Genomic DNA, 15,678 nt, shown 5'->3' with positions numbered 1-15,678 from the left:
TAATACTTGGCTCCCAATCAGAGACAATATGACATAAGACAGCTGTCGCTATTGAGACCCCAAAATCTAGGCAGCCATAAACATCAAACTAGACAAACCTCACAATTCATCTCCCCATACAACAAACTACAACACCCATAGACTAAACACAAAACACACACAACATACAATGCCCACCCCAACTCACGCCCTGACCAACTAAACATAATCAAAATAACATAAAAATAGGTCAGGAACGTGACATGGAGGAAAAAAATATATACAGTTACATATCGGGATATTATTCTTGACGGTAAAGCATATTGTTTTGACAATATACAAAAAGCTTTTGCCCCCTTTCTATAGTCTCTAAAGTATCTACTTTAGCAAATGTTTTATACTGAAAGTTATCAGATCTTTATACTGAAAGTTATCAGATCTAGCACAACAATTACATACTTATTTAATTTATTTCATAAACAAAGTTATGCAACACCGAATTCCCCTGTGTGAAAAAGTAATTGCCCCCTTACACTCAATAACTGGTTGTGGCACCTTTAGCTGCAAAGACTGCAACCAAACAATTCCTGTAGTTGTTGATCTCCCACGTCGCTGTGTGTGGTTTTCGCCAGGCATAATGGGACCCATGTCATCCAAAAAGTTATACTTTTGAATAATATGTCCATAGAACATTCTTCCAAGAGTCTTGATGATCATCCAGGTGCTTCCAGGTGCTTTTTGGCAAACTTGAGTCAACTTTTTGGACAACATGGGTCCAAACACTGCATTCCACAGTAAAACCTCATACCAACGGTCAAGCATAATGGTGGTAGTGTGATGGTTTGGAGATGCTTTGCTGCCTCAGGACCTGGACGACTTGCCTTAATAGAAGGAACCATGAATTCTGCTCTGTATCAGAGAATTCTACAGGAGAATGTCAGGTCATCCGTCTGTGAGCTGAAGCTGAAGTGTAGCTGGGTCATGCAGCAAGACAATGATCAAAACACACAATCATGTCTACAAAGCAACACATTTGAAGTTTTGGAATGGCCTAGTCCAAGTCCTAATCCCAATTGAGATGTTGTTGTAGGACTTGAAACGAGCGGTTCTTGCATGAAAACCCACAAATGTCGCTGAGCAGTTTAGCATGGGCCAAAATTTCTCCACAGAGATGTGAGAGAAATCAACAACTACAGGAAGCATTTGGTATCATTCATTGCAGCTAAAGGTGGCACAACCAGTTATTGAGTGTAAGGGGGCAATTACTTTTTCACACAGGGGCATTGGGTGTTGCATAACTTTGTTAATTAAATAGATAAAATAAGTGTACATTTTTTGTTGTTGTTATTTGTAAACTCAGGTTCCTTTATCTAATATTAGGTTTTGGTTGAAGATCTGATTACATTCAGTATAAAAAAATATTCAAAAATAGAGAAAATCAGAAAAGGGGCAAATGTTTTTTTACGGCACTATAGTTGGCTGTACCAGAGAAAGGAGAAAAGAGAAAGAGAAACCTGTAGGTATAATATCTAGGTCTCCAAGGTTGTGTAAACTCAATGTTCAAATAAAGTATTTAATTGGGTTTGTGAGAAACCAATTGATGGTGCCATCTGAAGCTGAAAGGAATTTATGCGCTTGGCATAGCAGCCATCTCACCTCATTTGTTGGATATTAGACTGTCGCTGTGATGTAATTATGTGACAAGATCCTTTTCTCTCCTCTGAGGTGTAGTATGCCCGTGTGTGTGTGTTAAAGAGAGAGAGAGAAAGAGAGAGTGGAGAAGCGAAGAGAACGAGACAAAAGGAGGAGATGAGCACTGTGCTGTGGTGTTGTGTGTGTCGCGCTGTGCTGCTGGTGTGGTGGTTGCTGTGTGTGTGATGTGTCGTGTGCTGTGTGTGTGTGTGTGTTGTTGCTGTGTGCTGTGTGCTGTGTGTGTGTGTGTGTGTCGTGTCATGATCTGTGTGTGTGTGCTTGTGGTGCGTCGACAGTTGTGACAATGTGTGTGTTGTGTGTGGTGTCGTGCAATGGTGTATGGTGTGACTCGTGTGTGTGTGTTGTGTGTTGTCGTGTGTTGCTGATGTCGTGTGTTGTTGTGTGGTGTGTGTGTGTGTGTGGTCGTGGTGTGTGTGTGACTGTGTGTGTTGCTGTCGCTGCAGGGCTCCTGCTGGTGTTTACAACCAAACTGATGGCACACGTTGGTTTCGCGCAGCTGTCATTGTGCTTCACATTCTGCCCCTCATCCATTGTGCTGAACCCTGCCTCCCAGTCATCCACTTGGCACTACTGTCCTCCTCCACCCATCCATCTCTTCCTGCCTTTAATTCTCCACTCCGCACTCTTGAGTATACATATACATGATGTGCTTTCTATGGTGCATTGCGTGACCTGGTTTGTGTGTGCATGTGCACTGCCATGTGGTTGTGTTGAACATCCTCGATAACCCTCTCATCGTATCTCCGTGTGTCTGTTTACACTCTAGTGTTTGTACGCCTCTGCTTCTCGAGCGACATGGTGCGAGAAACACGTCTCTGTAACATACCAGCCGTCACATCTGGGATGAACGCATATTTCTCCACACCAATTGACTTCCGTCACTAGACAGACGCTTCCACTACTTAAAACTCAAGCTATGCCTGCCCCCTCTGCGGAATTAGAGCCAGGATACCACCCAAAGATAGTAATGGATACAAACGGAAAAAGAGGAAGGGCGGAAAAAAAGTCGTGTAGTGAAGGGAATAGACGCGATGACGAGTGATGGCACAATGCCACCCTGGGTCAAATAATGCAGGCGAGCGAGTACGAGCCATGAGTGTTGTTCACCCCGCAAGTCAGAGTGCTGCGAGAGAGAGATGAGCAGTGTGCGCGAGAGAAGGGAGAGATCGTGGGACGAGATCGAGCAGAGAAGAGAGAAGACGGAGAGAGAGAAGAGGATCAGAGAACGACCGATGAGAAGAGAATAGAGAGACAGATGAAGAGAGAAGAGAGAGAGAGAGAGATGAGAGAGAGAGAGAGAGAGAGAGAGAGAGAGAAGAGAGAGAGAAGAGAGAGAAGGAGAGGAGACGGGAGAGGGAGAGGGAGAGGGACGAGGGCGAGGGAGAGGAGAGGGAGAGGAGAGGGAGAGGGAGACGGAGATAGGGAGGACAGGAGATGGCAGACATGCCGAACGGGAGACCGGGCGAGAGGGAGACGGCGAGAGGGAGACGGAAGACGGCGGATATGGAGAAGGGAGATGCGAGAGCGCGAGATGGAGACATGGAGACAGCGAGAGGAGATGGAGACATGCGACAGGGAGATGGAGCATGGAGATGGAGACAGGGGAGAGGAGATGGAGACGGGCGAGAGGAGACGCGAGCACGGGAGACGCACGCATATGGATGAGGGAGAGGGAGATATGGAGAGCGGAGAGGGAGAGCGCAGAGGGAGATATGGAGATAGAACATTGGAGATGCGAGACAGAGAGGAGATGGGAGATGGACGATAGAGACCATGAGATGAGACCAGGAGAGCAGATTGGAACCAGGAGAGAGATGGGAGATGAGAACAGGATGAGGGAGATGGAGGACAGGGCATATGCAGATAAGACATGAAGATAAGGAGATGAACAGGGAGGGAGACTGGAGATAAGATGAGATGGAGACAGGAGAGGGAGATGAATCGGAGAAGAGACAGGAGATGAAACCAGGACGAGGAGATGGCGAGATGAGACAGGCGAAGCAGGCGAGATGGAGATGGAGACAAAAGGAGAGGGAGATGGAGATGGAGACAGGGAGAGGAGATGGAGATAAGATATGGAATATGGAGATAGCAGACAGCGGAGACGGACGAGGGAGACAGGCAGCGGAAGACAGCGAGAGGAGACGGAGATGAGACAGGAGAGGCGAGACGGAAGATGGAGACAGGGAGGAGGGAGACGAGATAATAGGGAGAGGAGAGATATGGAGAGGGAGAGGGAGAGGGAGATGGAGATATGGAGATAGAGACATGGAGATATGGAGATGGAGATGGAGACAGGGAGAGGGGAGATGGAGATGGAGAATAGAGGACAAGGGAGATGGAGATGGAGACAGGGAGAGGGAGATGGGAATGGAGACAGGGAGAGGAGATGGAGATGGAACAGGAGATGGAGATAGAACATGGAGAATGAGAATAGAGACAGGAGATGGAGCATGGAGATAAACAGGGAGATGGAGATAGAACATGGAGATAGAGACAGGGAGATGGAGATGGAGACATGGAGATGGAGATGGAGATGGAGATAGAGACATGGAGATGGAGATAGAGACAGGGACGATGAGACAGGAGAGGGAGATGGAGATGGAGATGGAGACAGGGAGATGGAGATGGAGATGGAGACAGGAGATGAGATGGAGATGGAGACAGGGAGAGGGAGATGGAGATGAGATGGAGAGGAGAGGAGATGGAGATGGAGATAGAGACATGGAGATGAGATAGAGACAGGGAGAGGGAGATGGACAGGGAGAGGAGATGGAGAGCAGATGAACGGAGGAGGGAGATGGAGATGGAGACAGGAGAGGGAGATGAGATGAGAGAGAGAGACATGGAGATGGAGATAGAGACAGGAGAGGGAGATGAAGAGGAGCATAGGATGAGAAGGAGATGGAGACAGGAGAGGGAGATGGAGATGAGACAGGGAGATGGAGAGCAGGGAGAGGAGATGGAGATAGAGACAGGGAGATGGAGACAGGGAGAGGGAGATGGAGATAGACAGGAGATGGAGACAGAGATGGGAGATGGAGATAGAGACGGGAGATGGAGACAGGGAGAGGGAGATGGAGATGGAGATAGAGAGAACATGGAGATGGAGATAGATAGATGGAATGGAGAGACATGGAGATGGAGATGGAGATGGGAGACAGGGAGAGGGAATGGAGATGGAGATAGAGACAGGGAGAGCGGAGATGGAGACAGGGAGAGGGAGATGGAGACAGGGAGAGGAGACAGGGAGAGGGAGATGGAGATGAGACAGGGAGAGGGGAGAGGGGAGATGAGACATTGAGATGGAGAGGGAGGGAGATATGGAGAGGAGAGGAGAGGAGATGGAGATAGGAGATTGGAAGATATGGAGATGGACGATAGGAGACAGGGAGATGGGAGATATGAGATGGAGATATGGAGATGGAGAATAAAGGAGATGAGATAGAGGACAGGGAGATGGAAGACATGGAGAGTGAGACGATAGAGACAGGAGATGAGAGATCGGAGATGAGACAGGGAGAGGGAGATGGAGATGGAGATGGGAGACAGGGAGAGGGAGATGGAGATGGAGATAGAGACATGGGAGATGGAGATAGAGACAGGGAGATGGAAGGATGGAGATGGAGGACAGGGAGAGGGAGATGGAGATGAGATGGAGATGGAGACAGGGAGAGGGAGATGGAGATGAGATAGAGACATGGAGATGGAGATAGAGACAGGAGAGGAGATGGAGACAGCGAGAGGGAGATGGAGATGGAGATGGGAGACAGGGAGGGAGATGAGATGGAGACAGGGGAGGGAGATGGAGATAGAACAGATGAGAGAGATGGACGGATAGAAGAATGGAGATGAGATGGAGACAGGGAGATGGAGATGGAGATGGAGACGGAGAGGAGATGGAGATGGAGACAGGAGCAGGGAGATGGAGATAGAGACAGAGGATGGAGACAGGGAGAGGGAGATGGACGATAGAGACAGGAGATGGAGACAGGGAGAGGGAGATGGAGATAGAGACAGGGAGATGGAGACAGGCGAGAGGGAGATGGAGATAGAGAAGCGGAGATGGAAAGGAGGAGGGGAGATGGGAGATGGAGATAGAGACAGGAGATGAGACTGGAGATAGAGACAGGGGGAGAGAGAGAGAGAGATGGAGACAGGAGAGGAGATGAGATGAGATAGAGACATGGAGATGAGATAGAACAGGAGAGGAGATGAGACAGGGAGAGGGAGATGGAGATGGAGAGTAGAGACAGGGAGGATGAGATGGAGACAGGAGAGGGAGATGGGATAGGACAGGAGATGAGACAGGGAGCAGGGAGTGGAGATAGAGACAGGGAGATGGAGACAGGGAGAGGGAGATGCAGATAGAGACAGGGAGATGGAGGACACGGGAGAGGAGAGGAGGATAGAGACAGGGAGATGAGACAGGGGAGACGGAGAGAGATGGAATAGAGACAGGGAGATGGAGATGGAGATAGAACAGGAGAGGGAGATGGAGATGGAGATGGAGACAGGGAGAGGGAGATGGAGATGGAGATAAGACAGGAGAGGGAGATGGAGAAGGAGCAGGAGATGGACGAGATGAGAAGGAGATGAGCATGGAGATAGAGCAGAGAGGAATGGAGACAGGAGAGGAGAGGAGATGGAGATAGAGACAGCGAGAGGGAGATAGAGACAGGAGAGGGAGCATGGAGATAGAGACAGGGAGAATGGAGACAGGCGGAGAGAGATGAGAGATAGAGACAGGGAGATGGAGACAGGAGAGGGAGATGGAGATTGGAGATAGAGACAGGGAGAGGGAGATGGAGATGAGATAGAGACAGGGAGAGGGAATGGAGATAGAGACGAGATGGAGAAGAGAGCGGAGATGTAGTAGCAAGGGACGGGAGGTGGAGATGAGAGAGCAGAGACGGGAGATGGAGAGATAGGAGACAGGGAGATGGAGGAGACAAGAAGGAGATGGAGATAGAGACAGGAGAGGGAGATGGACGATAGAGATAGAACAAGGAGATGAAATAGAACAGGGGGAAGGGAGGGGGAGATGGAGAGTAGAACAGGGAGAGGAGATGCGAGGATAGAGACAGGGAGAGGGAGATAGAGACAGGGAGAGGGAGAAAGACAGGGAGAGAGAGATATTTGTTCAGCTTCGGGAGAGATGTTTGCACAGAGAAATGACCTCAAGATGCATTGAGTCTTACAAAATACTAGGAGAGCTTCCATACAACGGGAGAAGAGGGGACTAGAGAAGATAACTAGTCAATGTCTGCAACGTGCCAACTAAACCAAATAATTGTCAGAGCTAGATAGTGTGAACAAAATGACGACAGCTGTGGTAATAGCCGTCATATTGAAGGTCCATCTGTACGACAGTAATCCTCAGCTGTCTTTAGCTTCACAAGGACATGTAATGGATATGTGAGAGAGTGATGTGATAGAGATAAATACAACAACAGAGGACTGCATATGTTCTGTTAGCAATATGAACCTCTGTCTATTTTCTAAGATCTCTGCCTTCTGTTCAATTCTTTCTGTTCTGTTCTAAAAATAGAAATACAGTGATTCTAGTTCTATTTGTTTTAACTCCATGGTTCTAACTGTCAGGCCTGGCCTAGTGACCTCAGCTAACCAACATGTCCCCATGCAGAATGACTCTGTGATGCTGATGAGAGAAATGAGACACAGAAGGGGATACAGTTCAGGAGGGATGGAGTAAGAAGGAGGACACAGTAAGAAAGAGAAAGCGTGAGAAGTGGAGATTTAAATAAAGAGAGAGAAAAAAAGGGAATAAAAAGCTATGGAGTTAAAAGGACAGGACACACTGTGAGGTAGACAGAAAGCCAGGGATATACCTCAAGAAAGAAAGAGAGATGTAGAAGAAAAAGGAAATAAATAAAAAACAGTGCATGGTGGTGGCATATCCCCTGATTAATCTGCTCATTAGAATGTAACCCACGGCTTAGTTTCCCATTAATAATCCATTGTGTGAAGATCTGTCTGACGCAGAGAGAGACACAAAGAGAGAGAGAGAAAGAGGGATAGAAAGCGCAAGATAGAGAGGCGTCTCACCTCGCCTCCCAGACACAGATTAACTTCCCAGGAGCCTGGGAGCCTGGAGAGTCACGAATTGCCCTGCAGTGAGGGAGCACATTTACCTTGTTGTGTATTGAGTATAGTGGTGGAGGGCACATTAAGGAACGGGCACAGACACTCCCATATATAGCGTGCACGCCACATAGGTGTGGAAGTTCACAGTCATCTGCCTACATGGCGTTCATGTTCATTTCCTGCACCATGGAGTAAACAGTCTAAACTTATCTTTGTGTCCTTGTTATTGGATTGTACTTTCACCATGTCACGGACATAATACTGGCATCGAAGCGGATTCGGACTGGAATGTTTTGAAGAGGTTTAACGAGTAAACGTCAAAGTGTATTTTCCTTTTCCGATGCTATCATGGCTTTGATTGGGAAGATTGAGGAGTTTGTTGATGAAAAGGATAGCTACTGGGAGGAGTACATTGAAAGGCTAGAATGTTTTTCGTTGATAATGACATTGATAATGCCAAACAGAAACCCATTGTGCTGATGAGCGTGTTGTCTACATTACGTTCTCTGCTCGCTCCAGCCCTCCCTACTGCAAAGAGTTATGATGATATAGTGGCATCTCTGTCAGACATTGTGCATATATTTCATTTTCATAACTGTAAACAAAAGGCAGATCAGAATATCTCCAGTTTTATTGCTGGGCTGAGCCGGATTTCGGTGCACTGTCATTTTGGAGATCAGCTGGAGCCGATGCTGCATCACAGAATTGTTTGTGGGTATTAGACGAGTCTCTTCGGCGCCTATTGGCTGAGCCCAATATGAGTGGCTGAGGAAAAAGCCTTGGCGGCTGAGACTGCTGCAAATAATGCCCACCTGCTTCACCTGGAATGACCAGGTCCTCTGGCATTCATCACACTGCACGTAGTGGGCCTGTGTGTGCAGAGGGGGCGGAGTCAATGTCCAGAGAGGATGTCAGAGCCTGTTTCAGATGTGGGGGGGCCCATAATTCCAACAGCTGTAGGTTTAGTGCTGCAACCTGTCACCACTGTAAACGAATGGGACATATACACTATATATACCAAAGTATGTGGACACCCTTTCAAATTAGTGGATTCGGCTATTGCTGACAGGTGAATAAAATCAAGCACACAGCCATGCAATCTGCATAGACAAACATTGGCAGTAGAATGGCCTTACTGAAGAAGAGCTCAGTGACTTTGAACTTGGCACCGTCATATGATGCCACCTTTCCAACAAGTCAGGTCGTAAAATGTCTTCCCTGCTAGAGCTAACCCAATCATCTGTAAGTGCTGTGGAAAAGTGGAAATGTCTAGGAGCAACAATGGCTCCACCAGAATTCTTGCAAGACAATGGGGTATTAAGACAATGGTCACAGGCCCAGTTAAAGATGCGGGGTAGAATTTTGGTGGATGTGAGCTATCGAGGTGACCCCAGCAGAGAGCCCTGCAAAACTCCCCAGATTCTACTATCAAGGAGCATGAAAAAGCTATCCAGGGGCTTGGGCTTTACAGGGGGCACCCTGTGTCCATAGCCAATCGACCCTAAGTTCTTTAAAACTCGACCAGTACCTTTCACTCTCCGGCCGAAGGTATGAGGCTCTGGAGAAACTGCAGTGGTCCCTGATGTTTACCCCTTGCCAACGCTGGCTGAGCTGTTTGCGACGTTGGCAGAAGGGATGGTGTCTACAAAGCTGGATATAAGACAAACCTACCAGCATCTAGCTTTGGATGATGATGCAAGGGAGCTCCCGAATATCAACACACACCGGGGGCTTTTTAGAGCAACAAAGCTCCAGTTTGGAGTGTCCAGAGCAGTGGCGTTTTTTTCAGTGCTACATGGACACCTTGCTAGCAGGCATCACAGGGGTCCAGGCGTATCTGGATGACATACTGATTACAAGCCGGACCCTGGAAGAGCATAACTCTTGGCTGAGGGAAGTTCTGAGGCACTTTGTGGAAGCAGGGCTGCAAATGCAGAGGGAGAAGTGCATTTTTGCTGCACCCAGTGTTGAGTTCCTGTGGTTCAACGTTGACAAGGATGTCGTACAACCAACCCAGGATAAGGTAAAGGCCATTAAGGAGGCACCTTCTTCCAAGAACAAGTATGAGCTTCAGTCGTTTCTGGGGCTTCTCAACTTTTACAACAGCTTCCTGCCTGATAAAACTACAGTGTTGGAGCACCTGTATCTACTGTATCTACTGGACCAGGCAGCTCCCTGGAGGCTAAATGGCTGCTGCAAGCAGATGGGCTGCTAGCCCACTATGGTCACTATGGTCTGTGATGCATCTCCATATGGGCTAGTTGCCTTATTGAGTCATGTGGAATCTGATGGTCGTTAGGCACCTATGTGCTACACATTTAGCACCTTAAATGTCACTGAATGGAACTATGCACAGCTGTATAAAGAGATACTGGTGATCATTTTTGCTGTCAAGAAGTTCCACCAGTCCTTGTCAGGTCACCATTTTGTGGCCTACACTGACCACAAGCTTGCTTCATCATATGAAGCCCATGCACCAGATTATTTCACCTCGATGTTCAGATTGAGCCTGATATTGGGAGCCCATAGTTATGAGCTCTGCTATTGTCCAGGGAAGCAGCTGTTTAATGTTGATGCCCGGAGTCACCTGCCACTCGCTATCCCTTTGTCTGTGGCACCATCTCCCTGGGAAGTGATGCTGTTGGTGGTGCCTGATGCCCCTCTGCTTCTAGAATAGCCACACTGATCTTGAAGGATGCTGTCCTGTCCCCGGTGCTTCGCTGGGTGCTGCATTGATGGGCCTCCGAGGTTCCTGGCAGCCAGTTTGGGCCCTACTGGTCATGTCAGAATGAGTTGTTGGTTCACAAGAACTGTGTGTTGTGGGACAGTCGGGTGGTGGTTCCTCGCATAATTTGCATACTGGAATAGTGAGGATGAAGGCAATGGCACAGAGCTATGTGGTGGCCTGGGAAGGACATGTAAATTGAGGCAGTGGTGTGCAGCTTCGCCACCTGTCAGGAGTCACTACATGCTCCACCCAAGGTCGCTATGCACCCATGGGAGTAGACAACAAAGAAATGGTTCCGTCTTTGTAAAGACTTTGCTGGGCCATTCAAAGGAATTAACTTTCTCATTGTAGTGGATTCCCACTCAAAGTGGCTGGAAGTAGCCATGGTTAGTTTGATGTCCTATGCTGCTGTGATAAGCACCTTCCGTCTCCTGTTTGCCACACATGGGTGGTGTGACATCCTGGTGTCAGACAATGGATCTGTCTTCACATCTGCTGAGTTTAAAGAGTTCTGTTGGGCAGAGCGGAATCAGACGTCACAGCTGCCCCATATCACCCATCCTCTAATGGCCAAGCTGAACGCATGGTTCAGACAACCAAGGAGGCTCTGTCTGGGATCTCGGTGGGTGACTGGCAGACCCGACTGTCAAGGTTCCTGCTGTCTCATCATGTTACACCCACGGCTACTACTGGGAAGAGTCTAGCCGAGCTGTTAATTAACAGGCGATTGACAACTGCCTTAGACTGGCTTAGACTGGCTGCACCTGGACTTCGCATGTGAAATGTGTCTAAGGCAGGAGGATGATGCAGACAGGGGGCCACGGTCATTTAAGGCATTTTGAACCTGACGAGCTACCAAAGTGAGTCCCTGCAGTTATGGAAAAAGCCATTGGACCGGTCTCTTACAGGACTCGGACACCTGATGGTCAGGTGCACCGACGCCATGTGGATCAGCTGCTGGGCCAGGAGGCAGCAGCCCCCTTTGCTGCCACCTCCTTCCTCCCAGGCCTGGATGCTCTGGACACCACTCCTTTAGGTGGCAGAAGAGTGCCAACTCCAGAGCCAAACCCTGATACTCAGCACCAACTTGCAGCTGAGCCCTCTCCGGCCGCAATTGAGGTGCCACCTCCACAAGCACAGAGGCTGCCGCCAGAGACTTCAGGCTTCTCCCATAGTGATGCCTAGCCACAGAGTGTATAGAGGAATGGTATGCTGTCTCTATCCCAGGTCCCTGTCCTCATTACCTGGGGCCTCTGACCTCATTACCTCGGGCCCCTGAGGGTCCACTGACTCACCGCTAGGAGAAGGCCATTACAACCATCACTGCCACTGCCTTAGAAACACCTGGTCTCAGTCTCAAATGGCTCCCTATTCCCTACACTGTGTGGTTCTTTTGACCATGACCCTGTAGTGCACTGTTGAGATGTGATGTGTCTGTATCTGTTGTATCTTGTAGTGAATTTGCTGTTGTATTGATTTATTGAATAATAATGTTTGTGAGTTGTTTGTTCTCAGGGCACCATTGTGAATTCTCAATTGGGTTCCGCTGAATAAATGAAAGTGAAATACAATACAGAGAATAAGGCAACGCTTGGGAAAGCAGCCTTAATGCATGCTTTCCCTGTGCAATGTAAAGTCATAAATAAGCACTTTATTGGGGTACATATATTTGTCATTTAGTAGTGGCTTTTATCCAAAGCGACTTACAGTCATGAGAGCATGCGTTTTAAACATAAGGTTGGTCGCAGGAATTGAACCAACTATCCCAGGCGCTGTAAGCACTGTGCTCTACCAACTAAGCTACAGTGGACCAACACATTTTGTTGGCCTACAGCAAGTGTTGTTCTTTTTTATTCCAAACGGTAACTAATGCTTTAAAAGTTTATGGTAGAAAACTCCCACCTTTATCCCTCAACAGTGTCATATCTATGAGCAAAAGGCATATTTTGTCTAAGATATTAAATCTACAAAAGAGTCTGCAGCGAGTGGTTTTGAGCTGTGGGGTTGCAGTGGGGGTGAGAGACACGGTCTCTGTGTGTATGTGTCACTGAAATGATTCAGATAATAGTATGGTCCAAAACCTCCGGACCCAAGGTGATGTGAGCTGCTATCTTATTTACTTGTCTTCAAATTCAGAGGAATCCATTGGAGTCCTCGGAACTAAACATCCTCTTTGGAGGAAGATGTACAAAGACAGACGTCTTCTTCACCCATCCAAGGATAGGCGGGATGCATTTAATTCATTTGGCTTATTATCTCCTGGGGGGTGGCAGGTTAAATTGGTAGAGCATTCTCCCTCATGGGTGCAACAAATATGGCCCCTAACAAGGCACTCCTCAAAATATGTTAATGAGACAGAAACAACAATACCCTGCACCCACTAGTGGATATGATACGGTACTGTATATGTGGGGTGGAATTACAGTATCATTCAAAATACAGCAATTTTCCCAAAATGCACCATTATTTATAGCAGGGATCATCAACTAGATTCAGCTGCGGGCCAATTTTTTCTTAAGCACATGGTCGGGCGGCGGAACATAATTACAAATAATTTGTAGACTGCAAATTGACTGCAAGAAGCCCAAACAGATATAATGTTTGACTAAAACATAATCATTTCAAACCTTGCTTACATTTGTAAACGATCACGTGTCTCTCTATTTTGCGTGGGAATACTTGGGAACAGATTTCTTAAATTAAAATCACTTGGAGATGATTTCCTAGGTGTTTTTACAGTCTTATGTCCAAAAATTATACATTTTTTGCTCTGAAAACTTGGTGGACCAAATAAAACCATTGGCCCGCAGGCCGCCTGCTGGGTAACCCTGACCTACAGTGTGCTGCATTTTTTTGGTTTTACTGTTGATAATATCTAAAATTACTGTATAAATTACAGTTTTCCATTACAGTGTGGGTATGTAGAGTATGAGATACATATGAAAAAGGAGCACAAACAGAAAGTGTTTAAGATGGCACTCAAACTCCCAGACAAGATTTGACAATAACAGGTGAGTCTTACCTTGGCGATCTGGACACACCAGTTGAGCAGCAGCTGGGAGCCGATGTTGTCCTTGTGTTCGTGGATGTAATCGAGCAGGCAGCCATGGGGCATGAGCTGGGTGACCAGCTGGATGGTGGGGCTCAGGCAGACCCCCAGGAGACGGACCAGATGGGGGTGTTCCATGCTGGCCATGATCAGAGCCTCCTGGGGAACACACACAGGAACTCAGGCCCACGCAGAGACCATACAGTACATTCACCAATTTTGTAAAAATGCTGTTGTTAACATAGCCTTGTTCTGTCCAATGTTCTCTACCTATATAGTACTCAAAATACGACAATTCATCTTAAGTTCAAAATAATACAATATAAAAATTGCTGGCAACCATTCAAAACCAGGGTTCGGAACTTTAAAGGGAGTGTAGCACTTATTTCTCAATGCCAGAAATACATAAACAGTAACTTAAAGCACCCCAAGTCAACATTCCCAATTTACAAACTCTTAAATCAATTGTTATAATATTATGTTGTTCTAAAAGTTGGGTTTGAGGTTCTCTAAATCAGCTCTAACTTTAGAAACACGTCCACAATGCCCCGCAGTCAGCATCACACCATGAATAAAAAACAGTCAAAAGTGGGATACATTTGTTGAGAATGAGGCGGGCGAATTGGGCGTCTAATTGTCAATCTGCGTGGCACATTTATTTCATGACAACTTCCAAGGCTACCACCAATGGAAGGACTGCTTCAGCAAGAAGTTGCTTCTCAAAGTGGATGCTTTCCCTACCATCAATGTGGCTTCTAAAGCAACTCAAACAGTCAGCAGCACCAGCAGAGACCGAGCATTATCATGGACTTCAGTGAGCATGGAAGTCAACTGGGTAAGTGAAAGAGATAGCTTGCTATGCTAACGTTATCTAGATCTAGTGCATTTAGCTCATGTCTTCACTCTAAATAACACTGATAAAACTAACCAAATGTAAACACGTCTGCCAGCTGTTGGTAGCTAACAGCTGATGCTGTCATACTATAGATCAGGGATGTGCAGCTGGCGGCCCCGCGGGCCTGCTTTTGTACATTTCCAAAAACAAAAAAATATATACTGTATATATATATTTTTTTAGGAAGTCAGTTGGGGTCTCAACTTAATGTTAAGAGTTAAAATAGTAGAATATACAAGGTGTACAAGGTTCACTGACAGTCACTCAATTAGCCCATGTCAAAAAAAGTTGGGGGATTGGTAAATTAGACTAGCCAGAAATATAACGAACTATTTGCAGCATTACTGCAAAAATGGAAGAGGAAAGTGGAAGGGGCAAAAAGTAACTTGTCTGTCGGCCCTGCATTTAAAATTGTGATAAATTAAAAAGTATATCAGTTTCATTTCAGGACCAAACAATTTACAGCCGTGCCATATACAGTTGAAGTCGGAAGTTTACATACACTTAGGTTGGAGTCATTAAAACTCGTATTTCAACCACTCTACACATTTCTTGTAGTTGTAGACCGCCACAAGTCTGGTTCATCTTTGGGAGCAATTTCCAAATGCCTGAAGGAACCACGTTCATCTGTACAAACAATAGTACGGAAGTATAAACACCATGGGACAATGCAGCCGTCATACCGCTCAGGAAGGAGATGCGTTCTGTCTCCTAGAGATGAACGTACTTTAGTGCGAATAGTGCAAATCCATCCCAGAACAACAGCAAAGGATCTTGTGAAGATGCTGGAGGAAACAGGTACAAACGTATCTATATCCACAGTAAAACGAGTCCTATATCGACATGACCTGAAAGGCCGCTCAGCAAGGAGGAAGCCACTGCTCCAAAACCGCCATAAAAAAGCCAGACTATGGTTTGCAACTGCACATGGGGACAAAGATCGTACTTTTTGGAGAAATGTCCTCTGGTCTGATGATACAAAAATAGAACTGTTTGGCCATAATGACCTTTGTTATGTTTGGAGGAAAAAGGGAGAGGATTGCAAGCCGAAGAATACCATCCCAACCATGAAGCATGGGGGTGGCAGCATCATGTTGTGGGGGTGCTTTGCTGCAGGAGGGACTGGTGCACTTCACAAAACAGATGGCATCACGAGGAAGGAAAATTATGTGGATATATTGAAGCAACATCTCAAGACATCAGTCA

The 15,678-nt window shown here is 46.9% G+C and overlaps 1 protein-coding gene across 1 annotated transcript in view; it reads right to left on the bottom strand.

Moving 5' to 3' along the window:
- erbb4b (erb-b2 receptor tyrosine kinase 4b) overlaps nt 1-15,678 on the bottom strand; it is a 627,991-nt gene that overhangs the window by 46,383 nt on the left and 565,930 nt on the right. Inside the window, 1 exon segment of the mRNA XM_070446280.1 lies at nt 13,551-13,736. Coding sequence (XP_070302381.1) covers nt 13,551-13,736 — 186 coding nt within the window.

The sequence above is a fragment of the Salvelinus sp. IW2-2015 genome, linkage group LG2 (genome assembly GCF_002910315.2).
Source record: "Salvelinus sp. IW2-2015 linkage group LG2, ASM291031v2, whole genome shotgun sequence".
NCBI lineage: Eukaryota > Metazoa > Chordata > Actinopteri > Salmoniformes > Salmonidae > Salvelinus > Salvelinus sp. IW2-2015.
The sequence above is the reverse complement of the archived record's forward strand: the minus strand, read 5'-3'. Positions and strand labels throughout refer to the sequence as shown.